Consider the following 27,029-nt stretch of genomic DNA (forward strand, 5'->3'; position numbering starts at 1 on the left):
GGCACGGATGTTAGCCCAGGGCCGTCTTCCTCAGCAAAAAAAGAGGAGGATTGGCGGATGTTAGCACAGGGCTGATCGCCTCACAAAAAAAAAAAAAAAAAAAATTCCAAGGCCTGACTGCCACCTTTAGACTTCTCATTCAATCCCTGGGCATGGAGATTTTTTTAAAGCTCCCCAAGTGATCCTAATGGGCAGCAAAGTTTAGAAACCACTTCTTCAATTACATAAAAGTTAAGAAAGAGATATATGAAAAGGACCTGGTGATCATAGGTTCTGTAAGAATAAAAATAGGCTAACAAATAAATAATTCAGTTGATTCCTGTTCTTCTTTTTAGCAGAAACTTTAGGTATAAAATTTGTTTGAAGGTTATGCAGATATTTCTGTTCTTCCAGGCTCCTTAGCTTCTAAAATTTATGAAAATTCACCACTGGCAGCACACAGAAGTAATTTTGAGGATGAGCAAAATTTTTCATCAAGACTCATGACTTCAAGATTGATATAAAAATAATCTCAAGAAGTGATAAAGTTAATTTTCCTCTACAACTTGAAGCAGGGCTTAAAGTTTTATATTATCTTGGTAGCTTGCCTATAAGTTAAGACATTAAGAAAAACAGTGCATATTACCTCCTATATGTTGTAACCTTTTTTCTTTCTTCTTCTTTTAAAAATAAAAGCAGTATTCCATATACAAAAAGAGTTACTATTCATTTAGGACTAATCATATGCAAGAGTATCTAAAAATATTACATCAAAATTGACACAGGCCTCTAAGGTAGGAATTATGATTTCCATTTTACAGATCAGGAGCATTTTAGCAAGTTGTCTAAGGTCACACAACTAGGAAGTGGCTTAGCCAAAATATGGACCCAGGTCTTGGTGCTTACAGAGCCTGTGCCTTTTCCACATTGCTGTACCAGCAGCTCATTAGGACCACCCAAAGAGTCAGAGTCCCTCCTGCATTCCTGCAACTGAACAGGTTCACTTCTATTTAAGGTAACAGTGAGCATCATTCTGTGTGGAGGAAGCCTGGGGAAGTCCAGGAGAATTTCCTTGGTGACTCTCAGATGAGAGATATGGCGTGGATCGCCTTGAGTCTGAACCGAACTCTGGACTTATGAAAAATTCACAGTAAATAACTTGATGAAATTCTTTTTGCTCTTGCAGTTCTCTCAATGGGGAAAATGACGAAGATGTTCAGTTTCATCCTTGTCATCACTACCCTGGTAATGGGCAGGGAAAGCTGGGTAAGCTCCTTACAGAAACTATTCTTGCATTTATAATGCCTGCTTTCACCTGAATTTTCTTTTATTTTGCAGAAAATCTATAGGAACTTGTCACTGAAAGAACTTAACTAAAGGGGAAAATTGAAAAAGGTTTGTGGAAGCATCTGCCACATAATAGGCACTTTACCAAGTGCTTTAAAAAATTTCTTTTGGGTTGGCCCCGTGGCGTAGCGGTTAAGTGCACGCGCTCCACTGCTGGCGGCCCGGGTTCAGATCCCGGGCGTGTACCGATGCACCACTTGTCAGGCCATGCGGTGGCGGCGTCCCATATAAAGTGGAGGAAGATGGACATGCATGTTAGCCCAGGGCCAGTCTTCCTCGGCAAAAAAAGAGAAGGATTGGCATGGATGTTAGCTCAGAACTGATCTTCCTCACACACACAAAAAAAAATTTTTAAGTAAAAATCAGTATTCACAACAAATAAAAATCTTTTTTAATTTACTGGAGTTATTTGGGTTGTTACATAGTATTAGGAATTTAAAACTGTCCCTTAAAATTGACCATGGGCTTTCCAATATTGGACGCTATTAGTGTAAACTGAACAGATTACTTGAAAATAACTACAATGAACTTGTACCTTTCTTCCATTCACGAGTAAAAAGGAAAAAATACTCATTTACTCAAAGTTCCGGGAGAAAAAACTCCTAAGTTTTAAATAAGCTTACTAAAACCATATATGCAGTCTCATAAAGATTGAATGTACTCGTCCGTAATCCCTTCAGTTATTTATTTATTTATTTATTTGCTGAGGAAGATTGTCCCTGAGCTAACACCTGTGCCAATCTTCCTCTATTTTGTATGTGGGTTGCCGCCACGGCATGGCTGATGAGTGGTGTAGGTCCATGCCCGGGATCCGAACCCACAAACCTGGGCTGCCAAAGCGGACTGAGCTGAAATTAACCACTATGCCATGGGGCTGGCCCCCTTCAGTTATTTTTAAATTGCATAGTCCACTATATTTAATGATACCATAACTAATTTCCCTAATCATAACTAATTGGAAAGCAGCACAGGATTCCATACATCATAAAGTGTCTTTCCTGTTTATCTTTTTAAACAGGTGTGACCTAGGGGGCTAAGCAACTAACTCTTTCAGAGAGGATAAATCAAAGAGTGAAGAGGAGAGGGTACCAAGAGCAAATAAGAAATAGTCCTAGAGAAACAGCTGGGAGACAGTCAGTGACCTGGGCCTGAAGATGGGAGAGAGGAGGCCTCTATCACTGCTTCTCCATTCTTTTGCTATATGACTTGCAGTTTTGAGGATGAATTTCTGTATTTACATTATAGTCTTTCATACGAAGGCAGTGTACCTCTTTCCTTTGTCCCAAATAGGATATCTAATTATGCTGTTCTGACTGCCTAGCAGAGTGCCTGGAACACAAAAGGTCCTCATATTTATGGAATGAATACAAGGTAGTACATAAAGATAGGAACAAGAAGTTATGCAAACATAAATTGGGAAATATATCTGACTATAATCAAATGCCTGTTTTCAGAAATAATGTATATAAAACTAGTGTAAGGCAGGGGCCGGCCCAGTGGCGCAGCGGTTAAGTGCATGCCCTCCGCTGCGGCGGCCCAGGGTTCGCCAATTTGGATCCCGGGCACGCACCGATGCACCGCTTGTCAAGCCATGCTGTGGTGGTGTCCCACATAAAGTAGAGGAAGATGGGCACGGATGTTAGCCCAGGGCCAGTCTTCCTCAGCAAAACAAGAGGAGGATTGGCAGATGTTAGCACAGGGCTGATCTTCCTCACACACACACACATACAAAAGTAGTGTAAGGCAATTACACATTGAAATTCATAATTTCTCAGAAGTGAACATTTAGACTTATCACAGGAGATCATGACATGAGCCGCAAATAGAGATGTCAAGGGAAAAATGGAAAAATGGCAAAAATTTGTCTTTTGTCCTTTTTTTTTTTTTTTCTACCCTGAGTAACTCAAGAGCCTTCTTTGCAGCTTCTTGGCCTCAGTACCTCTTCCCAGGAGACCCACCTCTGCAACTCTCCTTCCCAATTCACCAACGATATTTGCTTTCTGTCTGGAGAGTGCTGTTCAGTCAGATGCCACTTTAGAAAGGAGCTCATAAACTCTTTCATGTGCAATATTCTTGGGTTATTTGTCTTTTTAGAGAAGACAAATGATTGAACTGGAAGACTCAGGCTCCTCCCTTCCCTTTTTGAAGTAACTGAGGGCAAAACAACAAATGAGCAAAAAGTTAAAGTGACTCCAGTAGAATTTCCAGCGACAGGTACGTAGGTGAGATCCTCAGGGATATGAGTCTAAACTATCATCCCTTATAAAGGTGCCCGTATGTCATCAGATTGTAAGCATTCAATTATACTTTAGAACATATTAATACCAGAAGATGATTCAAAAGCCTCATTTATTTTAGGAACTGACACACTAATGACGTGTAATGATGCTATAAAGCACTTAGGCAGCGTCATGTAGAGATTGAGGGTAGGGACCTAGAACTAGATTTGAATGCTGACTTCTCTTACCCACTGGGGACTCTTGAGCAGGTTTTCTCACCAGGGTTAAGCCCGTTCCTAACTCATGGAATCGTTACGAAGATCAAATGAGACAATGACTCTAAAGCTCTTAGTGTAGTCATTCAGATTATTTTTATATAATTTTTTAGTCCAAGCCCTTTAGCATTAGCCATAATTTCTTATTCTTCAAATAATAAATAGTATTAGAACTTTCAAACTACATTTTGGTTAGAATAATATTCTGAAATGGGAGTTGCGGCCAAAATTGAATCATTAATTTATCCAATTTGTTAGGAGCATTTATTTTCCGTAAGTACGAGATGTGCTTTGCTTTGCAGGCTCTCGAGGACTGTCTCCAGGAGCAGGCACGGCTCAGAGCCCAAGTGCGCCTGCTCGAGACCCGGGTCAAACAGCAACAGGTCAGGATAGCGCAGCTCTTGCATGAGAAGGAAATCCAGCTCCTCGATAAAGGAGAGGAGAATAGTGTCATTGACCTTGGAGGCAAGAGGCAATATGCAGGTCAGAATCTATTTTTCTTGAGTGTTTCAATAACATATCATTCATCCATGTGCAATGACAGTGTTAATTATTTGATCACTTTCTGGTTTCGCTGAGTTTTTCCCATTCTAGTAACGAGCAACATGAAGCATTATACCACATTTAAATGTCTTCTACCATATCTTACCCTTTTCCCCTCTATTATCTCCGTAGGGGACATTCAATATCAATGCTAAATATCTGAGAATTTCTATAGTTTACTAAGAGATCAAGATAATAGATTGTTTCAATATCAGTGTGGAAATAGCAGATACCATTTGCGAAATTTTACAGCTGAGCTTAGTTGTTATTTGTGTATCATTCATGTTACACTTATACAGTTTTCCCTTCTGAAACCCTGATGTGCCTTAGGGTAGTAACAGAACAAAAGGACAGAGAAGGAAAAAGAATCAGAATTATTTAGGAGAATAAAAGAGTTATTTTTATGTGTATATTTTATGATTTGGTAATTTTTCTTTTTTTTTTTTTTTATTGCAGTAACATTGGTTTATAACATTGCAAAAATTTCAGGTGTACATCATTGTACTTCTATTTCTGCATGGACTACATCATGTTCACCACCAAAATACTAATTACAACCCATCACCACACACATGTACCGAATTATCCCTTTCACCCTCCACCCTCCCCCCTTCCCCTCTGGTAACCACCAATCCAATCTCTGTCCCTATGTGTTTGTTTATTGTTGTTATTACCTACTACTTAATGAAGGAAATCATACGGTATTTGGCCTTCTCCCTCTGACTTATTTCACTTTGCATTATACCCTCAATGTCCATCCATGTTGTCACAAATGGCTGGATTTCGTCGTTTCTTATGGCTGAGTAGTATTCCATTGTGTATATATACCACAGCTTCTTTATCCATTCGTCCCTTGATGGGCACTTAGGTTGCTTCCAAGTCTTGGCTATTGTGAATAAGGCTGCAATGAACACAGGGGTGCATGTACCTTTGCAAATTGGTGTTTTCAAGTTCTTTGGATAAATACCCAACAGTGGAATAGCTGGATCATATGGTAGTTCTATCCTTGATTTTTTGAGGAATCTCCATACTGTTTTCCATAGTGGCTGCACCAGTTTGCACTCCCACCAGCAGTGTATGAGAGTTCCCTTCTCTCCACATCCTCTCCAACACATGTTGTTTCCTGTCTTGTTAATTATAGCCATTCTGACTGGCGTGAGGTGATATCTCATTGTAGTTTTGATTTGCATTTCCCTGATAGTTAGTGATTTTGAACATCTTTTCATGTGTCTGTTGGCCATCTGTATGTCTTCTTTGGAGAAATGTCTGTTCAGGTCTTTTGCCCATTTTTTAATTGGGTTGGTAGTTTTTTTGTTGTTGAGATGCATGAGTTCTTTATATGTTTTGGAGATTAAGCCCTTATCAGATGTATGGTTTGCAAATATCTTCTCCCAATTGTTAGGTTGTCTTTTCGTTTTGTTGATGGTTTCCTTTGCTGTGCAGAAGCTTTTTAGTTTGATGTAGTCCCATTTGTTTATTTTTTCTATTGTTTCTCTTGCCCGGTCAGATGTGGTGTTTGAAAAGATGTTGCTAAGACCGATGTCGAAGAGGGTAATTTTTCTTTTGATTAGTCGTGTTCCCCCCAGAAAATAAATGATCTTAAACTGTGAACATGTTGCGCATATCACTGCATATAATGATAACGTCGTTATTCTCTATAGAAAACTATTCACCCGACTTCCTCAGGGCATCTTTTAAAGTAAACAAACAATGGTTGTCAGAAACACCGAGAAGGCCGTCTAGAGCACTTTGTTCATATGTCTACTCTAGCTACTGCCGTGATGTATTATGACTTCTCTGTTTAGGAGTCTGTCTTGGTCAATTAACTGGGCACTTTGTAAGGTCTGGGACAATGTTTAAAGTACTCTCTCTTGCTTATCAGATTGCCTGGAATGTAGTAGAACTTCATATTTATGAATGAAAGCGAGGTAGTACATAGAGACGGGAATTGCAAGATAAGCAACTATAAATTGGGAAATATATCTGACTATAATTGAAAACTGTGGAGGCTAAAGAAATGCCAAGTTGATGAGCATAAAAACATCTTTCTTTTGTATGTCTAAATATACTCACCAGTGTAGGATATAACAGTTGAGAGAATCTTAGAACCTATGCTTTAATAAAATGCTCACTTTTTCTCTCTTTACCAAGATACTATTCTCTCTCTGCTCAGACTCTGTGCCCTGGGTTCCTGACCCTCTGTTGTCCAGCAATTCAATCCTTTGAGTCCAAATGCCCTTTCCCTCTTTAGGGATCAGAAGGAGGCCAGAGCCACTGGCCTGTGGTAGTGGGAATGCATATAGAGTGAGGATGACCTGTGGCTCTGGAGCATGGAACAAAGAGGAACCAAACACAGCTTGGGTAAAAACAGGCTTGGGAAACAAAGTGACTGTTAGAAGCAATCACAGGGGCAAAGAACCGGGAACTGGAACCCAAGAAGAGAACTACTGTGACGATTAGGCAAGACAGTAAAAGAAGGCTCAGGAAAGCAATTGCACAGGAAGCAGAATCAGTAGAGATTCCTTGAAGACTGTGATTCTCAGCCAGAACTACCCATTAGAATCACCAGTGACATTTTAAAAGGCTGATGCCTGTAAAGAACTGTGAAGGGTCTGGGATTTTACTCTGTTTGCAAGCTAACAAGTTAGCCTGCCATGGTTTCATGGACGCTGGCAGGAGACAAGAGACTCCTGGGTCAGAGACATGAGCTTCATGTTTACATCAATATACTTTGCCTGCAAATACTAAGGGAGAAGTGTGGAATAACCCAGATGGAAAATGTGCAGGCAGTGGGCTATGTCACAGTTGACAAACCCTGAGCTTAAGAATCCTCAGTCTTTTATAATGGGTTGCAAGCAAATCTGCCCAGCCTTTGCCCCAGAGGGAGATGTTATCCTTATGATAGTGCACAGCAACCTGACTGCCATCTGTTCTAGGGGGAGACAATATCTCTATCTTCCAAGGCTGTTCACTATAGGAAAAAATAGTCCAGAACACAAGCTCTGTCTAGAGAATATACAGAAATGCAAGTGACATGTTGGAAACTGTCCACAAACAGTGCCTAGGTCCCACTCAAGACCAATTAAAGGAGAATCCCTACAGGTGTGAAAAGGATTTGTGCTTTTACTGATGGATGTAGATGAGATTTTCAAGACCAGAACCAGGTCAGGCTTCTCACCAAATTTTCTTCCCACAGTCTGAGAAGGGCCAAAGTTTCCTGGGGTCACCTAGAAGAAGACTTTACTTCTTTTCAAGAAGGAGGTAGGGTCCTGTGGCAGTTTGGTACCCTTTTCATTGGATGAAGTTGGGGCCTGGTTGTACTGTGGTTAGGTATCCACCCAGCAGACATTGGCTACCTATCCTGAGACTGTGGAAAATGTCAATAAGACACAGATTTTAGGGTAGGATCTCACCAGTTTAATTGGGCCAATCATTGTGGATAAAAAGGTTGATTCACAGAGAAGGGGGTAACCAGAATGGTCAAAAGGCCATTTGCTTGATGACTCTGTCTTATGGGCTGAATCATATCCCCCCAAATTCATATGTTGAAGCCCCTAACCCCCAGTGCCTATAAATGTGACTATATTTGGAGATAGGGCCTTAAAACAGGTGATTAAGTTAAAATGAAGCCATTATATGGGCCCCAATCAGACTGGTGTCCTTATAAGAAGAGGAAATTTGGACACACAAAAAGACACCAAGGATGTGGATGCACAGAGGAAAGACCACGTGAGGATACAGCGAGAAGGTGGCCATCTGGAAGCCAAGGACAGAGGAGTTCAGAAGAAACCAACCCTGCTGGCACCTTAATCTTGATCTTGCAAGCTCCAGAGCTGTGAGGAAATAAATTTCTGTTGTTTAAGCTACCCAATCTAAGGTATTTTATTATGGCAGCCCTATCAAATATAATATACCTTGCATTGCCTTAGATAGCAGCTTCTGGCCTGAGAAAGTTGTACCTTTATGAAGAAAAGTAGCTAGAAGTGTCCTTTAGTCAGGGTTCAGGGCCAACCAGTGAATTCTCTGTCATTGATTCACTAGAGGATATCTTAGAAACCCTACTGAGAGATATGTAGTTTGTTCAGAACCTGACTGATCAGTGGAATGTCAATGAAGTCAGAGATTAACAAAAGTAGTAGGGCTGAGGGCCATGATTGCACTGGAATAGAGTATTCTCGGTGGAGGAGTGAAGCAAGTTTGGAGTAAACTCATCAGTGGTGAGATAGGTAGACCAGTTGGCAGGTGATATTGTGAGGTAGCTTCCTAGGCTATACAGTCCATTTGATGATTCATCTGGTTAACTGGGGAGTGGACAGGTGGATTTTACATTTTGAACATTGCTTCCTAAATCCAGGAGACACACTGAATGTGTCAGTCAGGATCATGTGACTTTAAATGCACGGTGGAGGATGGTCTTGTTAATGAACAAATTGGTCAGTGACTGGTACAGATGGGGAAGCCCTTTCAAGGAATAAAGTGTGCCATCTTCAAAAGAATGTCTACCGTCATCAAGATAATGAACTTTTCAGGAGATATCAGTCAATGAAAGATGTGATACAGCATGTTCCTCCCTCAGGAGTATCTGAGGGTCAACAGAGGATACTGAAGAACACCACAGCCCACAGAACAGTGGAGCATGCCTTCCTAAACAAGACCTGAGCTATGGCATGGCTTGGGCTTCTATTCCCTGCCTTGAAGTAGTAAATCAGATCTGCCACCCATAATGTATCTCATCCCCTTCTACCAAACAGGTGAGGGGGCGAAATGAGGCAGCAGCCCCGAGGTATGCTCTTAGATTTAAAGAGACATTACATTTACTAGTTCCAAACATTGAAGAGGGGTGGGTACTGGACCTCTTTCTAGTTTACTGCAAAGGGAGTTAAAATCATTCCATTCTAACACCTGGTCAAAAGCTGCATTCACCAAGATTAGTGGCAAACTGGCCTCATCCACTGCCCAAGTCTATGGTCAGCTAGTGGCCATATTATGACAGACAGAGCCAACAAACATTGGCTTAATTCTTCTAGAAAGCCCAGCTAAATTTGGAGCCACGCCCTGTCTAGCCAGAGGAGAAGTAGCAATAACGTCTCTGCTTCCCCTAAGTGTGAAACCAGACAAGAAACCCATGAAGCTGGCGTGAAGTCTGACATAACCGACTCTAAAGAAGAGAGTCTAGAAGGAGCTCTGTTGCCAGTGAATTTTCCTAGAGGGATAGCAGAGGCTAATAGTGACAGTGAGTAGAGTACACACTGGCTTGGATCTGGATCTGCCCTCTGTGGATGTCCCTGCCTTTAGTCACCCAAACATACATGAATGGTCTCTTTAAACCACGGTTAAGTCTTGGGTATTGTTTGGAGAATGGATTGCAGCACTACTAGCAGTATTTCCTCGGGCAAGTTATTTAGCTTCTCTATGCCTCAATTTTCTCAGCTGTAAAATGAGGATAATAATGGTATCTAGTTTACAGGATTGTTGTGAGGATTAAATGAATGAAGACACGTCAAGCATTTAGGACTGTGCCTGGCACTCAGTAAGTGCTCATAAATGTAGCTATCATTATTTTTTTAAGTGTTTCCAAGATAAACTGTGTTACACAATAAACTAGATACAAAACTAGAAGGGATCCTGACAAAAATGAACAGATTGATCTATCGTATCTGTTTCTCTCCCATCCCAATTTCCTTGGGGAAAATGGATATAAAGTCTTGGCCATTTAAATTTGACACAGCCCCCTGCATGACCTTGAATTTGCTACTGTCTCCCTCAGCCCCTGCTGCGCTGTCTCTTGAGGCACCCCAGGTCAGAAAAGGAGTCAGGGCTGGGGGAGGGGAGATCAGAGAAAGCAGCAATCAAAACCCCCAAGTGCATGATCAAAGCTAGAGAAAAGAGGAAAGGTGGTGGTGGGGGGTGGTACAAAAAAAGGAGAGAAGGAGAGAAAAGAGAATACAAGAAAAACATGAAGGAGAGTCTTTGATTCCAGGGATGACACCTCTTCCAGACACAGGGGCTCAATACAGAGCGATAAAGAGCTAAAAGTGTGTTTAGTGATGGAGGGGATAGTCCTGGCAGAGAGATGCTAGTATTATGAGTGTATGGGCTTTGTGGAGGCAGCATAGGTGTGGGGTCAGAAATATATGGCAGAACTAGAATTTGGACATTGTCTGTTGTCATGCGTCTCTTTTGCATGTTACAGTCCAGGTACACTAAACTTATTTCAACTTCTCAACAGTGCCCTGCTCTCCTGAGCCTTTGGAACTCTGCGTTAGCCCTTTTCTCTGTCTGGAACATGTTCTCTACTCAACCCCTGCCCCGTGAGCTGACCCCTACCATTCATCCTTCAGACTCTAATTTTAGCCCTTCAGGAAACTTCTGACCCTGAAGTCTGGATTAGGTACCACTTCTATACATTCCAAAAGCACCTTTACTTTTCTGTCTTAACACTGATCATGGAGTACTGTCACTGCATGCTTTGCCGTCTATCTGCCCTGCTAAACCGTCTAGTTGTTTGCATCTTCAGCACCTAACATGGTGACTGGCATATAGTAAACGTTGAATGCATATTTTAAAAATTTAATTGGTGGAACAGATAAGGTGAAAAAAAGTGAGGGCAAACACTTCAAACAGACCTATGGGGTAAAACATGATAGCTAATTGAATAAGAACTTGAGAAGAAGGCAACAGGTTGGTTATTAAAGGGATGAGCGTACAGATATGTGATTCCAAAGGTAGGTACAAAACTGACCTCTAGGGCAAGGAACTGATGGATGCAAGATATTCCAAAGTACCATATTCCAAATTCCAAACCAAGCTCAAGACCAAGGGTATCTGTTCAAACACAATCTGAGCAGGTTGTCAACGTAGGTTCAAGTGTCAGATAATGGATGTTGTTACTGGGACTGTGCCACCAGTCATGAGAAGATTGAGGTTTAAGAGCTGAAAATCTGATCTCTGTGTTGGAGAGTGCTGGGAACAGAACTTGGGAAACAAGAGGTCACCAAGGAGTAAGGCAAGAAATCAGTTCCTAAGAAATTAAAATATCAAGGTCAGAGCAGGATGACTGTATAAGCAGGAATTGGATAGAAGAGTTACATGGAAGGGATCTAGACAAAACATTATATATTGTGTGTGTGTGTCTTATAACATTATAACATGTGTAATAAGACAGATGATAGACATTCTAGATGACTGTTTCTGGATCTAACAGCTAAAAACAAATTTGGAAGTCGGTAGATCCATGTTTAATATTTTTTATATATGGTACAAGCGTGGAGGAGGAGAAGGAGGAATAAACTATGAAATATAAATACAGTTTAATTGTACTTTATTTTTTAGCATATAGGCAAATAGTACTAGACAGCCTTCCAAGGGCAAACATTTGATAAATAAAATATATAATAACATAAATTATAATAAAATATATAATATATTATAACTATATATAACATGCATAATTATATATAATATATAATGTATAAAATACATAAGAACTTGCTAGCACCAAAGTTTATGTTTTTGGTGTCCTTAAATGTAAAAAAAAAATTAAATACTCATGTACATGATCTATAGAAACATAGACTACTTTGGTCTTATTTACAAGTTACTATATTATTACTAAGTTAATTATCTTCTGAATTCTAATTCATCTCAGGGTAGAAAACACCTAATTACATACAACCAGTAATTTATGCAGATAATGCACAAATCACATGATTTTTATACAACATATAATTAAATGCATCTTTTTTTAAGCTTTCGGGTGCTATTGAATTATGTACCTAAATTAAAAGATTATAGAAGCAAATTCACGTTAATTGGTGACAATAACAACAGCCTGTGGCATCACAACATCTGTTCAGCCAACAAGACCACTGGCTCAACCATGTCACTTTCTGCAGAAGCCCCAATCTTTATGATCCAATTTCTTTCTTTTTTTTAAATACTGCTGAGCAATTGTTTTGTTTTGTTTTTCTTTTTTTTTGCTGGGAAAGATTTGCCCTGGGCTAATATCTGTTGCCGATCTTCCTCTCTCTTTTTTTTTCCCCTCCCCAAAACCCCAGTACATAGTTACATATTCTAGTCGTAGGTTCTTCTAGTTCTTCTACATGAGCTGCCACCACAGCATGGCTACTGACACATGAGTGGTGTGGTTCCGCGCCCAGACACAGAACCCAGGCCACCAAAGTGGAATGTGCTGAACTTTAACCACTAAGCCAGCAGGGCTTACGAGCCAGTCTCTTGAGGCAGTATGCGTAGTCGTCAAAGTGTAGACTCTGAAGCCTGCTTTCCAAGTCCAACTGCCCATCTTGCTAGCTGTGGCCTTTCAGAAAGTTACTTAACCTCTATGTGCCTCATATTTCTCATCTATAAAATGGGAATGATAACAATACCTGTTTCTTTGTTGTAAAGATTCAATGAGTTAATGTAGATGTACATGATGACAAAAGCACATAGCATTTAGCTCAATGAATGTCAGCTATCTGTCTGTGTTATTACATCCTCTCTCTCTTGTGTTCAGAGAGAGCCCACTCCCTCCACCCTACAAGAATACTGCACTCTCCAAGCAACCAACTTCCTTTCTCCTCTTATATTTCCTTCTTATGACACCTGGGGGTGAGAAGGGTGGTGTCTAGGCCACTTCTGGCATTTCCCAGCATGCCCTGTGGAGCAGTGGCTGACCTCTTGGCTGGACTTTCTATGAGTTTCGAATGTGGGGTACTTAGTGCCTTTGGTTCTCAGCTTTGGGCTCTGCCGCCATTCTGGGACAAGAGGAAAAAGCCCATTTGGCAGGCTGTCATGCCACTTGGTGAAGCTTAAACATTCAGCCTTCCAAAGTGGCTTGCTTTCTGCATGATCAGAGAAAGTATTCACCTCACCCAGTTTAACACAATGTTTGTCAAACAGAGGACAGGAAACCTTGGCTTCACTCGAGTATTATGTAAGGTTCCAAAAATCCTTTTTTTTTTAAAACTCCCGTGAACACGGAGATCTCTAGCCTGCCCTTCTCTGCCTTTTCTCCAGGGGATTGCATGGGTCATAATATTTTGAAAATCATAGTTTTAAATGTCTAGTTAGTATTTTAAACCTTACATTGCTGGAACTTTCTGCTATCACAGTGTAAATCTCATTTCCCCAAGCAGGTTCCTTAACTGATGTGCTGTAATCAATTGAGCTACTGTTGCTTTTTTGATGTTTATTTTCTTGTTAGGTTTTTGTTTTTTTCAGCTGAAAGCTTTCCTCTAGATCTGAAGTTGTGTTTGGCATTTTCCTCTGGAAAGAAGTTGTGTTTAAAAAACACAAACAAATTTGCAGTTGGCATAAAATAAAAACAAATAGAAAATGTTGGCTGAAAACTCCATATTCACAAAGTTTTCCAGAGGCAAATGTTATAGCTAATCATCTCCACATTTGCCTGGAAAATAGTCTGAACCTCAGGAGTCTTTACTATTCAGCTCTTTGGTAGGAGATTAAATGCAAGCAAAGAACCACTTTCCTAACAAGGTTAAAATCTGCTTACTTTAATGAAAAGTGTTGTACAATATACTCGACCACAAGCTGTAAGCTTTTGGACAACATTGAACTAATTTTAGGTAATCATTTTCCCATTGTTTTTCTTCTTGTTCAATTGCCAAACAGGATCTTTTTTATAATCCAGCACATATAAAGAACACTTGGGCTTCTGAATCTCAAAAATAAATATGTGGATAAAGCCAAAATCATTACAAAGATAAACATCTCACCAAAGCAGTGGTATATTATTGGTCTCAACCTGGTAAGGGCTTTAGAAAGTGACAAAGGTTCTTTGTTTTCTTTTCTCTTCTGATTCCTATTGGCTATTCAATCTACTTAATGTGCAGTATATTTTGTTTGTAACAAAACAGAATTGTAGATAATTTGGCATCAAAACAATGAAAATGAAGAAAGAGCTTAAAAATATGCTAAAAGAATGGAATTATCCAATCAGGAACAGAAAGTGTTTTTTTAAAAAGGAAAACAACTAACAAAATGATAAGGGTAAAATGTGAAAGTTAACAATGCTAAATTATGGTATTTTTACTCAAAAGTCTGTGACTGGGCATTCTTGAGACTATGTCTTTATAGTGGCACTGCTTCAACAACCACCCTAAAACAGAGCTTCCTGGGCATCTCAACAATAGTGAAGTCCATGCTCGCCATATCCCCTAAGTCTGTACAGATTGGCCGAGATGAGACCCAATGGATATTAAATTATCCCACCGTAAAGTGGCTTAAGAAACAGATATTACTTTTTTGGTGACTAATTGGTAGCTATGTTGGCTTCAATCATCAAAGAAATATCACGGCAAAGAAGAATGCAGGGATACAAGGAGTAGTAGAAGCTTGCAGTTTTTAGCAAAAACATCTAAGAATGCATGGACTGTTAGAACTTACAGTGGGTTAGTAAAAACTCTGTTGAGACTGGGAGGTTATAAGAATGTAAAAGAATATTACTATTTTGAGTTCATTTTCAGATGTTCATAATGATTTACAATCCTCTAAGTCAAGCTAACCCACTTTAAATTATTTGTTTGATGTTATATATTTCTACTTTTATTTTAGCTTCATAGGAGAGATAAATTCCACTATTCTGTCTGATAAAGCTAAAGTTCCACTTATACTACTGTAATTAACTGAACACATGTAATTTTTGTTTTCCACAGAAATTAGAAATGAGAAACCAGATCCCTACTTCACTCCTTTTTTTTTTTTCTGATCAGATCAAGGAGTCACATGATAATTAGATACTAGGAAAGGAAATAGGACTTGCCTAATATCTACTGGAAGATGTACAAGATGCAATTTTTAAAAGCTGATTATCTACACCACGTGTTTATCTGTCTCCATTAGTATTGAGTAATCTTATTCAGAGGCTCCCATAAAAAAAAAAAAGACACATAATAAATTTTACATTATCTTGTTTTGCAAACAGATTGTTCCGAGATTTTCAATGATGGGTATAAGCGCAGTGGATTTTACAAAATCAAGCCTCTCCAGAGCCCAGCAGAATTTTCTGTTTATTGTGACATGTCTGATGGAGGAGGATGGACTGTAATTCAGAGACGATCTGATGGCAGCGAGAACTTTAACAGGTGTGCTAATTATGACCTAAGCATTTATTTGGAGTAGTAAATGTGAGATTTATAATAAATAAACCTTTTTATTATATTCTGAAGTCTATTAATTAGACAGAATTTCACTCTTCCTAAATAAGATACTGAACATTCATTAACTAATCAAGAAAATATCGGGGGTGAGGGTGCCAGTGGGGGGTGGGCATCTTGGGTACTGCAAAGGTCCATTTGGATTTTGCTAAAATCAGCTTTCACTTTAAATTTTTTAGAGGCTGGAATGACTATGAAAATGGCTTTGGGAATTTTGTCCAAAAAAATGGTGAATATTGGCTGGGTAATAAAAATCTTCACTTATTAACCACACAAGGTAAGGTTTGCCTGATATCAAATTCATTTGAAATACAATAAAAAGAACACGAATGTGTTTTTTACTAAATCATAGGCAATGGAACTAATTCAGTAACCACTATGATTTGCAGATGGTAATGATCCCTTCCAGGCGATAACCCCCTTTGTGAAATGTGGCTGCTTAAAACTATGAATAGGGGAAAAGAAACTAGACCTGGATTGGGTGTGGGGTATTTCTCATATTTATATTTTCCATTTTTGGGAAGGAAATGTAATGTTATAGTCATTCTTTTTTAAATGCCTTGAGGGCCTCAAAATGTATATGTTGTATCAGTTATCTATTGCCACAATAATACTGTGTAACAAGCCACTTCAAAATTTAGTGGCTTAACACCATAACCATTTATTATTTCACACAAATCTACAAGTTGGCTGAGTGGTTCTGCTGATCAGGGCTGCACTCTTCTGATCTTGGCCGGGCTTCCTCACGGGTCTGTGATCAACTTCCTGGTCAGCTGGAGACTGGCTCTTCTAGGTTGGCCCCAGATGGAAAGATTCAGCTCTCTGCTCGACATACGGTCTCTCATCTTCCAGTTAGCTAGCTTGGACTTGTTCTTGTAGCACAGGCAGTGTTGCAAGAAACAGAGTGAGACTTACACTCAGAACTCCCCCATGGTCGTTTTCACTGCCCTCTATTGGTGAAAGGAAGTCACAGGACCAGATGTAAGGGGAAAGGAAATAGACTTAACGGGAGGCATTACAAAGTCACAGTGCAAAGGGAGAAGTGAAGAATTGGGACTGGAGCTGCTTTTGCAGTCAAATACCAGAATATACTAAATGTCCTTGTTACCATTCCACCCTCAAATTTTATTTTGAAAAATTTCAAAGCTACAGCAAAACTGAAAGAAGTTTCAACCTCCCACCTAGATTCCACATTAACATTTCACTACCCTTGTGTTTATCCCATATCTATCCATCTATCCATCCATCCATTTTATTATTATTTTTGACACACTTCAAAGTAAATTGCAGACATCTGTACAATTTCCCCTATATACTTACTCATGGATATGTTTAGAGTTCAATATTTGTCTAAAATGTCATTAGTTTGATAACAAATTGTTCAAGCTTCTCTTTCCCATATTCCTTTGCTCCAAACCACTGCCTTCCTTACCTCAGTTGCAGTCTGAGATCATAGTCAGTTCTACTCAGGTCTGATTCTGAATGTTTCATAAAATGCAATTGTATCGCTCAAGAAAGCATGCTAAATCACACTGGCAACACATTAAGTATAAGAGCAAGGGTTTACTTGTTCCATTCAAGTTAAGGAAAGCGATTGATGTTTCTATATTCATAATAGTCAGTAGGATTATAATTATAAAGATCTCTGAGACACCAGAATAACAGCTTAGAAAAGATGGATAATCCTAGACGCCCAATACTTTGTCCTTCTTGTGCTCAATGCTCTCTAAATTTTAACGTATTTATTATCCTACTTTTAAGTGTTTCACGATAAATATATAACATTGATCCTACCAGCTTCTGTTTCTTTCATACATTAATATATATCTGGTTTCTTATTGAAACTATGACAACCCTTGGCTCCTTCTAAATATACAAAATTCAAACATTATTTTTCAAATTATAAAGTGCTTATTTGCTCAGATGCACTTTGCCAACACATTTGCTTCCCCCTCATGTTTTGATTGGTGTTCAGGCTGGCTACTCTCTTGGTAGCAAAAATGTATTTATCAGTTCCAGGCTTCGTGACCACATATCATATCATCCCGAGGAAAAACAGCGCCGTGTCCCTGCATTCTTTAATTATGAGAGCACTTAAGGCTAAGGAATTGCCTTTGAAAATAGCTTTATCTCCATTACATAAATTTTGGCTGGAAGTGTTCGCAATAAAGTTAATTTAGAAATGGCCTGTAATTGCATTTTTATTTACATATTGATATTTAGATTACAAAGAGATATTTAGATGGTTACCTAAAAATTGAGACTGACTTTATATCTCTTCTATAATACAAAGTATTTTTTAGGAGAGTTAACTTAGCCTGCCTTACTGCTCCCGTCCACTTCACCGTCTTGGCCTACATAACCTTTACTGCCTTTTGATCAGGTTGGAAGGGGCTCTTTCTTGGAACCCCACTTTAGAGAGCTCCATGGGATGAGGAATCTGTGGGGCCAAAGCGCCGAGGCCAATAGGCGCTAGACTCTCTTTAGGAAGGGGGAGTCCAGCATTTCCTGCCCAAACAGCCTTGAGCTTATCTCCAGAGTCCATTCATGCCTCTTCATCTGTCCCCCTGTGAGAAAACTGTGTTGCTGGTGTGTGTACTCCTAAGCCTGAGGGGAGGTGAAGAAACAGCTTTTATTGTGGGTGTAAACGAACTTGGATGTGCAGCCTAGAATGTCCACAGGTGTGGACAAGACTGTGCTGTGCGTGATGGAGATAGGGTTGGGAAGAGAAGGGAGCCTGACCATAGACCAGGCCTGGTGATGGGGCCCAGGGGTCTTATAGATCATTGTCTAAATAGGAGGATAGAACATCTATTATTTAACAGTTAGTTTGATTTATAACTTTCTATGAAACCTGACAATAGTTCTGTTTCTGAAAAGGAATAGTCTTGGTTATTTGCAAATGACGAGATGGTGAGGAAATATGATTACTTGAAAATACCAGCTATTTTAGTCATTATTTATATTTAAGATAAACATTCTTACCAAAATTAGGAAAGAGAGGATAAACGTTTAAACTTCTTAAAACTTATTCTTTCATTGTTAGATTTCTTAATCTATTAACTAAATAGTAACTTATTTTCTGTTGTTCTTTGCCCAGTGAATTGCACTAGCTTTTAGCTATGATGGATCTAGTGGAAATTTCTACCTTTACTATTGTGTCCCTAATTTTTTTCAAGTAAAATACACAATAAAATGTTCATGTTGTAAACACAATGGAGTCACTGTTTATTCTTTGAAAACTGATTCATGGCAGAAGGAAATGGTCTAAGTAAAATAGATCCATGTGTTGTTTTTAAACCTCAGTAAGTCAATGTCATCTCACACATTAAAAAATCCACAATTTCTTGATTTTTTTTTTTCAGGAGACTACACTTTAAAAATCGACCTTGCCGATTTTGAAAAAAATAGCTGTTATGCACAATATAAAAATTTCAAAGTTGGAGATGAAAAGGTACTAAAATTTTCAAATAAGTAACATCATGAATTAATGTGTAAAACATACAGTATAGACCCTGAAGTCTGTTGAAACAAAAATATACAATAGGACCTATTCTTTTGTTTATTAAATCAACCTACTTTTTAAACAGTGACAACTAATAGTGGAAATTGCCTCTTTTCCTTTAGAATTCCTATGAGTTGAATATTGGAGAATATTCTGGAACAGCTGGAGACTCCCTTACAGGGAATTTTCATCCTGAGGTGCAATGGTGGGCTAGTCACCAAGGAATGAAATTCAGCACGTGGGACAGAGATAATGACAACTACGAAGGGAACTGTGCAGAAGAAGATCAGTCTGGCTGGTGGTTTAACAGGTTTGACATTTTATAAACATAGTTGTAATGGTATTGATGATATCTCACTGGTGGGCATTAATTAGAATATATGAGGTAGTGTTGGTCTTCTTTGTAATAGTGGTTTTATTAAGGAACCATCCTTATTAGAATCCTTCAGTGATAAAGTATTTTTGAGGATTTGTTCATTGTGTACATTAGTGAAGCTTGAAAGATATGTCATAGAAATAAATCAAATTACTACTTTTACAAAGATTGTTTGCAAACCGAATTATGGATGAGTTATCATAAATAGTAAGCCACAGATGGACATGAAGAAACAGAAAGCATTTATATATAGGTAAAATATTTTTGGCATTCTAATAACCAAGTGGCTCTTCACCCTCTCCTGTCATACAAAATGGCCATGTTATTGTCAATTTTTCAATGTAATACTACTTTTCAATTACCATGACTTTCACTAAATCATTGAATCCGGGCTCCTCCCAATGCAGAAATTTCCTCTACAGTATCCTAAAACCTAATTACACCCTCTGATTGAATCCTTCAATGTTACTTTATCAGCAAGCTCATTCCATTTTTGATGGTACTAAGTTCTTCCTTGTATTAACTGGAAATCTGCCTTCTTATACTTCGCCAGTTTTTTCCCTCTGTAGCTACAAAGTAATTATAATCCCTTTTCAACATAACTCTTCGGGCACTGGATGAGAAGATATTTATTGTATTCCTCAATATTTTCTCTTCTCCAGGCCAGATAGTTCTGATTCCTTTAACTGTTCTCCACCCAAGATGTTTTCCAGACAGCTCCCTTTGTTGTAATCAAAAATTTAAGGCAGGAGTGGAAACTTCAAACAGTCTTCCTTAAAAATAACCTGATGAGCCTGCTATGTCTGCAAAGCAGATGTGCTCAAACTGTTCGGCAGTCACGAGCTTTGAACGTCTTCTGTTCTCTTTGGAAGACAGGGGCCATCTCAAAATATCTGGACATTTAAACTTTCCCTTACAGAATCTTTGAGTAAGTATTTCTGGAGTGTCAGGTTTTCCATGTAGTTGAGGACTATCCATTTAAGTTCACAATCCAAATTTTAACTTTTTTTGTTATGGAAGTACTTTCAAAGCATTTAAGCATCCTCTGTCTTATTAAGTGGAGGTATACCAGACATATATTAATTTTCCCTAAAATCATGAGAGTCTTCATTACGAACATCAGTTATTGTGACGTGCTGATTTTAGAGTTGTAGATTCTGTGGAGCTACAGTTAGTGAGTGTGGTGTGTCAAGTTGAGTCTAAGTAGTAAAAAGAGTATTTTCTCTGGATTTTGCTTTTTACAAAGTTTGAGTCCATTTAATTTTTGGTCATTTGCAAAGAAACTGGAATACACACAGCAGTGAGAAGGGACAGAGAAACAAAGTTATCTTTCCTACTTAGCAAATCAAAGGTGATGATAGTCTTTTCCCTAGAGATTTTCTTGTTCTTTTAAAAACCATTTTTATCACCTTCTCTTCCTCCTCCTTTTTCTTCCCCTGTCCTTCTAAGTTAGCATTATGTAAAAATTATCAGCATTATGTAAAACTTAACTACAATTCATGAAGTTGCAACATGCCTTACTGTTTGATTTTTGAACAGAATTCCATATACAGAAGTAACAATCACATTGGTTAATATTACTATGAGCTCAAAACCATGTACCCACCCAGCTGATTGGCTTGACAACTAGCGCACATATTAACGTGGGCAAATAAATGATTTACTTGACTTTAAAGATATGAGTTCAGAGAGGACAAAGGAAGGCGATTCAGTAGCTGGAGCCACCCAAGGAGCCTGCATTATCCTTGGAGTTAAAGGAGATGATAAGGCTGTGCAGACGGAAAAATCAGAAAAACTGGAAAAAAAGCCAATTGTTCCAGAAGCTTGGTGCTACTTCTACCATGCCTGCTACTACTGTAGTTTAACTCTATCATCCTACAAGCCGTTCTTTCTCTAATCGCTGAGTGTTGATGTCTTCTTCTCTGCTTTGCTGGTGTAGCATCTCATGTGAGTGCTCATAGCTGCTTCTTCCCCGAGGGAGCCCAAACATCTCCCAATCTAGTTTCAAGTCCAGGCTGTTCTAGAAACTGAAAGATGCTGGAAAATTGGTCTTAGAATAGCTAAGTTTTCCTATGTTGACCATAGAGTCAGTTTCCTAATAGGCTTCAAATCATAGACCAAATTTAAAAAGTATATGTAGTAGATGTCTCTAGGAGGATAGAGATATGACAAAATATATATTCTGCAGGCTCAATTTAGAGTATTTTCTGTTTGACATTACCTTCCACGCAGTTTTAAAAACACAGTAGGCTCTTGACACTTGCAGATTTAGCATCCGTGGTTTCGATTAGTTACATCCCATTAAATCAGGAGGACTGTCAAGATGGTCAGCAGGAGTGAATCACTAGGCTGGTAAGTGATCCAAGGCAACCACTCAGCATTTATGGGTAAATGGTAAGCTTTTCTGAATCAACAATTTGGGTGCTTTCCATAGATTTTCAGAACTATCCCTTGTGAATGTTCTCCTTATATCCTAATGTCTGACATCTTTTCATTGGTTATATCAATAAAGAAATATGTAGTAACTCATTTCGTAACAGTACACAGAAAATATCACATACTCTTAGTTGATCCATATTAGGGCCGACATTTACCGATTCCAAAGAAGGAAGTGGGGCATTTTTAAACATGATAATCTGACCAACTTATCTAGATTGGAGCAATATATGTAAAAAATTAACTCAGCAACTCAGAAAAATGATTATTGGTTGATGGCCGGGAAAACTTTTAACGGTGATTTAGGTTTTGTTTTCTTACCCTTTTTTTATTTTTTTTTATTTTTATTTTTTGTGAGGAAGATCAGCCCTGAGCTAACATCCATGCTAATCCTCCTCTTTTTGCTGAGGAAGACCGGCTCTGAGCTAACATCTATTGCCAATCCTCCTCCTTTTTTCCCCCAAAGCCCCAGTAGATAGTTGTGTGTCATAGTTGCATATCCTTCTAGTTACTGTACGTGGGACGTGGCCTCAGCATGGCTGGAGAAGCGATGCATCGGTGCGTGCCCGGGATCCGAACCTGGGCTGCCAGTAGCGGAGCGTGCGCACTTAACCGCTAAGCCACGGGGCCGGCCCTGTTTTCTTACCCTTGAGGTTGAAATACTTGATATGCTAGCAATTTTAAAAAAGGGAGGAAAGGAGTTTGAACTTTGAAAGCTAAGTCTTGGCAGCAGATGGATGAACATGTAAGGGCCAATTATCCAGGGCAGCTGGCAAGAGAGCACCATGCCACACCTTGCTTTGTTAACCCGAGTCACTCCTGCAAAGGCTGAAGGTTACAAGGTCATGTTTTGGTTTGCTTCTTTTTCTTTTTTTGTTTAAAGGCTATTAAGAACAGAAATGCTTCTTTTTCAATACACTACAAGTGACCTGGGTTATATATCCTGAAATTTGTCATGGCAGTAAAACCCACCAGTTTAAAATTGTAGAAATCTATTGGCTTTTGTAAATTGATAAATATTCCTTTGTCTGAAAAAACAGCAGAATTCATCGTTAAAATGTTTTTGATCATTTGCTACTAAAATAAGAGGGTTTCAGAAGGGTATTTTTCTAGTCTGATTGTTCTGTTTATTTTTCCTCCCACTAGGTGTCACTCTGCAAACCTGAATGGTTTATACTACCCCGGCTCCTACACGGCTAAAACAGACAATGGGGTTGTCTGGCACACCTGGCACGGATGGTGGTATTCTTTGAAATCTGTGGTTATGAAAATTAGGCCAAATGATTTTATTCCAAATATTGTTTAATTGTCTCTGTTAGGCTTTCATTTCTGCAATTCATCTTGATTTAAAGTGATTTGAAAAATAGCAATTTTGAACATGTACGTGTATGATGATGGCAATTGTGATGTAACCTACTTTTCATTCTTTCTTGCCTTTGTTACTTAATATACTTTCAGTAGAGCTAATATGTGATATATTCCAAATAAAGGTAGATTATCTTAATATTTATTGAATTCCTATGTGCAGAGGGCTATGATAAAAGCTTATGTTGAACAAAAAATAAAAAGCATAGAATATATACTATGACTTAAGAGTTAACACAAGTGTAAATGCATAATAAATTAACTATGACTGCAGTTGAAAAAACATATGAAAAAAATCCTGCAAATAATGGCTTGCCAAATCAACTGCAATGACGATAAATATTATGGGTTGGGATTTGAACTCAGGTCTCTGAGTACAGAGCTGGAACTCATAAACACAACCCACGATCTTCATCACTATAAAACACTATCTCTAATTTTTAAGATGTTTATGTAGGTTATACACTTCAGAAGTCTCCTTTTAATTCTTATACTAATTCTAATACTGTGAGGTATTATTATCCTCATTTAGCAGAGCTGAGAATTTGTGGATCTGAGATTTTGTGACTGCTTAAAGTTACCAAGCTAATAAACAGAGGGACCAGGACTCAAATCCAAATGTTCTGATGCTAAATGAAATGTCTGGCACCAGGCTACAGCTTCTTCTGGATAGAACTTGCATAACTGAGGGGGAGGGAGAGAACTTCCAAGTCAGAGTAAAATCACGAGTGACGCATGATAGTCCCCCAAATATTTGAGTGCCAACCAAGTGTCGGGCACAGAGGATACAGTTCAAGCCCACGTGAAGCTCAGTTTTCTTGATAAAGATACACACTAACCATCTAATCACAAAAATAGGAATAATATTAAAAGCTGATAAGTATGAAGGGAAAATATGTGCCTGGGAAATATATAGCAGAGAACCTGTCTTGGCTGGGGGGGGAGGAGATTAGAAAAGCTTCCTGGAAGAACTGACTTTTTGAGCTGAGATCTTTTAACCAAGTGTATGTCAGAGATCATTCCAGGCGGAGGGAAACTCTTGTGTAAAGCCCACAAAGCAGGAAAGTGCATGGAAACAAAGAAAGGTTAGAGAGGCAGTATAGTTTAGTGATCCCTAAATCCTTAAACCAAGGATTCTGCCACTTAATAGCTGTGTGACCTTGGGTGAGTCAGTTAACTTCTCTGAGCCTCAGCTATCTCATCTGTAAGATGAAGATTATAATAGTATCTGCCTCATAGGGCTGGGTTGAAGATTACACAAGTAGAGTACTTAGAATAATACCTTGCACAAAGTAAGCAGTCAATAAGGACTAGCTGTGATCATTAATGGAGTAGGCATTAAGGGGCAGTAATAGATATCTTGAAATAATGGGTCACGTAAAGATGTTAAGGTCAGTTGTAGTTTATCCTCTAACCAGTGTTTCCCAAAGCAGTGCTTCTCAACCTTCAATGTCATACAAATCACCTGGGGGTCTTGTTAAACGATAGATTCTGATTCTGGAGTGGCTCCTAAGACTATGGTTTTTTAACAAATTTCCAGATGATGCAGACATCAACGCTCAGTGATTAGAGAAAGAACGCCTTTTAGGTAGGTAATAATTACGAAGAGGTTGCTGTTCCAGGCATCACACTTTGAAAAGCAAGAATGTAGGGAACTATAGCTCTGTGGGATAGTGATAATTAATACTATTAAGAATTAATTACTTTTAAGAAAAGGACTCCGTGATCAGATGAGTTTAGGAGATGATATGGTAAACAAAATTCAACAGATTATTTTTCTTGAGTTTTTCTCAGGTCCTTTAATATTCTAATACGCATTCTGAAGTTCCAAGGGGGACATACAGGATTTTTTTTGTGTGTGTGTGAGATCAGCCCTGTGCTAACGTCTGCAAATCCTCCTCTTTTTTTTTTTTTTTTTGCTGAGGAAGACTGGCCCTGGGCTAACATCTGTGCCCATCTTCCTCCACTTTATATGGGACGCCACCATAGCATGGCTTGCCAAGCAGTGCGTCGGTGCGCACCCGGGATCTGAAGCAGCGAACCCTGGGCCGCTGCAGCAGAGCGCACGCACATAACCGCTTGTGCCACCAGGCCGGCCCCAGATTTTTTTTTTTTTTTTTTGCAGAGAAAGATTCACCCTGAGGTAACATCTGTTGCCAATCTTCCTCTTTTTTTTTCCTCCCCAAAGCCCTAGTGCATGGTCGTATATCCTAGCTGTAAGTTGTTCTAGTTCTTCTATGTGAGCCGCTGCCACAGCACGGCAACTGACAGACGGGTGGTGTGGTTCTGCGACCGGGAACTGAACCCGGGCCACCAAAGCAGTGAGAGTGCCAAACTTTAACCTCTAGGCCATCAGGGCTGGCTCTAGGATGTTGTTTCTTGTTAGGAGTGAGCTCAGCTGCAAGATACAAATCACCTGATTATGAAAGTGCAAACAAAAAGGGATTTGTTTCTCCTATGTAACAAGAACTCAGGAGGTAGGAGGTTGCTGGCCTAAGTTCAGTGTTCTGCAGTGTGGAAGCTGATATATCTGCAATTCTCTTTGTCCTTCCTTCAAAATCACAAATTGTCTACTGCAGTTCCTGCCTCAAGTGCATGTTAAAGCAGGAAGAAGGGTGAAGAGTCAACAGACTTCAACTGATGCCTTGTTGGCCTGAATTGTGTCATATGTCCACTCCATCTGGGAGTAAGACCGTGAAAGAGAATATTTAAGTTTACAGTCTCCAGAATGTGCAGGCAAGAGAAGTGTTTGCCCTGGTTCAGGAACGTTTGTTTTTAATCAGTCTTGTGGGAACAGTGTTCCATAGATCACACTTTGGGAAGGTATAAATAATGGGGCACCAGTGACAATTTCGCTCAAGTAGTAGCCTGAAGAACTTGTACAATTAGAGATCTAAAGAAGAAAAACTTTTAAAAGATTAAAAAAATGATTCCACAGGGAAGTGGGAGGGGAGTGAAACAAGCATAGAGTTAAATAAATCTCAATATAATAGTTTTTAAATGCAGAAGGAATGACAAAAAAATTTTAATGCCATAAAAGGATAGAAGAGAAAGAGTTCTAATGAAAGACGATTGGATTTAGTGAGAATGTTGTGTCCTTAAGTCCCTTTCAATGGACTGGTGGGAAGAATAGCCAGAGGCCAGGAAATTAGAGCAGTTAGAGAGGATAGATAGGTCATTTGAGGAGCTGAGATGTAAAAGGAGAAATTGGACAATTTACCTGGAGCCAAAATTTCTGGAAGACCCCATCTAAAATAAATTCCTCTGAAATTTCACCAGTAGAGAGTTATTTACTAGGCTTTATCACTTTTTTTTATCACTTTTTAAAATGCAAATATGCTTTTAATTTATATCAGCTGATTATACATTAGAGCCAACAAACTCTTGAGTGCTTTTTTTTTTTTTTTTAAGAGAGCAAAATATAGAGAAAACGCAAGAATGTTAGTTGCCTGATATGGGCAGACTGGGTTTCCAACAAGAAACAAAAAGTATTTTTAAGAAAAGTGGGAAGAGGGTCTGCCCCATGACCTAGTGGTTAAATTCAGCGGGCTCTGCGTCGGTGGCCTCGGTTCAGTTCCTGGGCGCAGACCTCCACCACCTGTTGGTGGGCATGCTGTGGCAGTGACACACATACAAAATAGAGGAAGATTGGCATAGATATTAGCTCAGGGCAAATCTTCCTCAAGCAAAAAGGGGAAGATTGGCAACAGATGTTAGCTCAAGGCAAATCTTCCTCAAGCAAAAAGGGGAAGATTGGCAACAGATGTTAGCTCAGGGCAACTCTTCCTCAGCAAAAAAAAAAAGAAA

General features: G+C 39.1%; 1 protein-coding gene across 1 annotated transcript; it reads left to right on the forward strand.

Moving 5' to 3' along the window:
* Window positions 1-1,171: 1,171 nt before the first annotated feature.
* Window positions 1,172-23,347, forward strand: FGL1 (fibrinogen like 1). Its single transcript, XM_014786299.2, has 7 exons — window positions 1,172-1,245; window positions 4,123-4,303; window positions 15,309-15,468; window positions 15,720-15,817; window positions 18,906-18,994; window positions 19,168-19,355; window positions 23,004-23,347. Exons 1-7 carry the CDS (start codon window positions 1,174-1,176, stop codon window positions 23,161-23,163), a joined length of 948 nt encoding a protein of 315 aa, XP_014641785.1. The 5' UTR covers window positions 1,172-1,173; the 3' UTR covers window positions 23,164-23,347.
* The last annotated feature ends 3,682 nt before the right edge of the window (window positions 23,348-27,029 follow it).

This window comes from Ceratotherium simum, chromosome 28 (assembly GCF_057802395.1).
Source record: "Ceratotherium simum simum isolate JZ-2026a chromosome 28, ASM5780239v1, whole genome shotgun sequence".
Taxonomy (NCBI): Eukaryota; Metazoa; Chordata; class Mammalia; order Perissodactyla; family Rhinocerotidae; genus Ceratotherium; species Ceratotherium simum.

Bases quoted from the DNA above. Each gene is read 5' to 3' on its own strand.
- FGL1 (XM_014786299.2), top strand. From the start codon at position 1,174: ATGGGGAAAATGACGAAGATGTTCAGTTTCATCCTTGTCATCACTACC. The intron at 1,246-4,122 runs GTAAGCTCCTTA...TTTGCTTTGCAG, and splicing joins TAATGGGCAGGGAAAGCTGG to GCTCTCGAGGACTGTCTCCA. The intron at 19,356-23,003 runs GTTTGACATTTT...TCCTCCCACTAG, and splicing joins TCTGGCTGGTGGTTTAACAG to GTGTCACTCTGCAAACCTGA.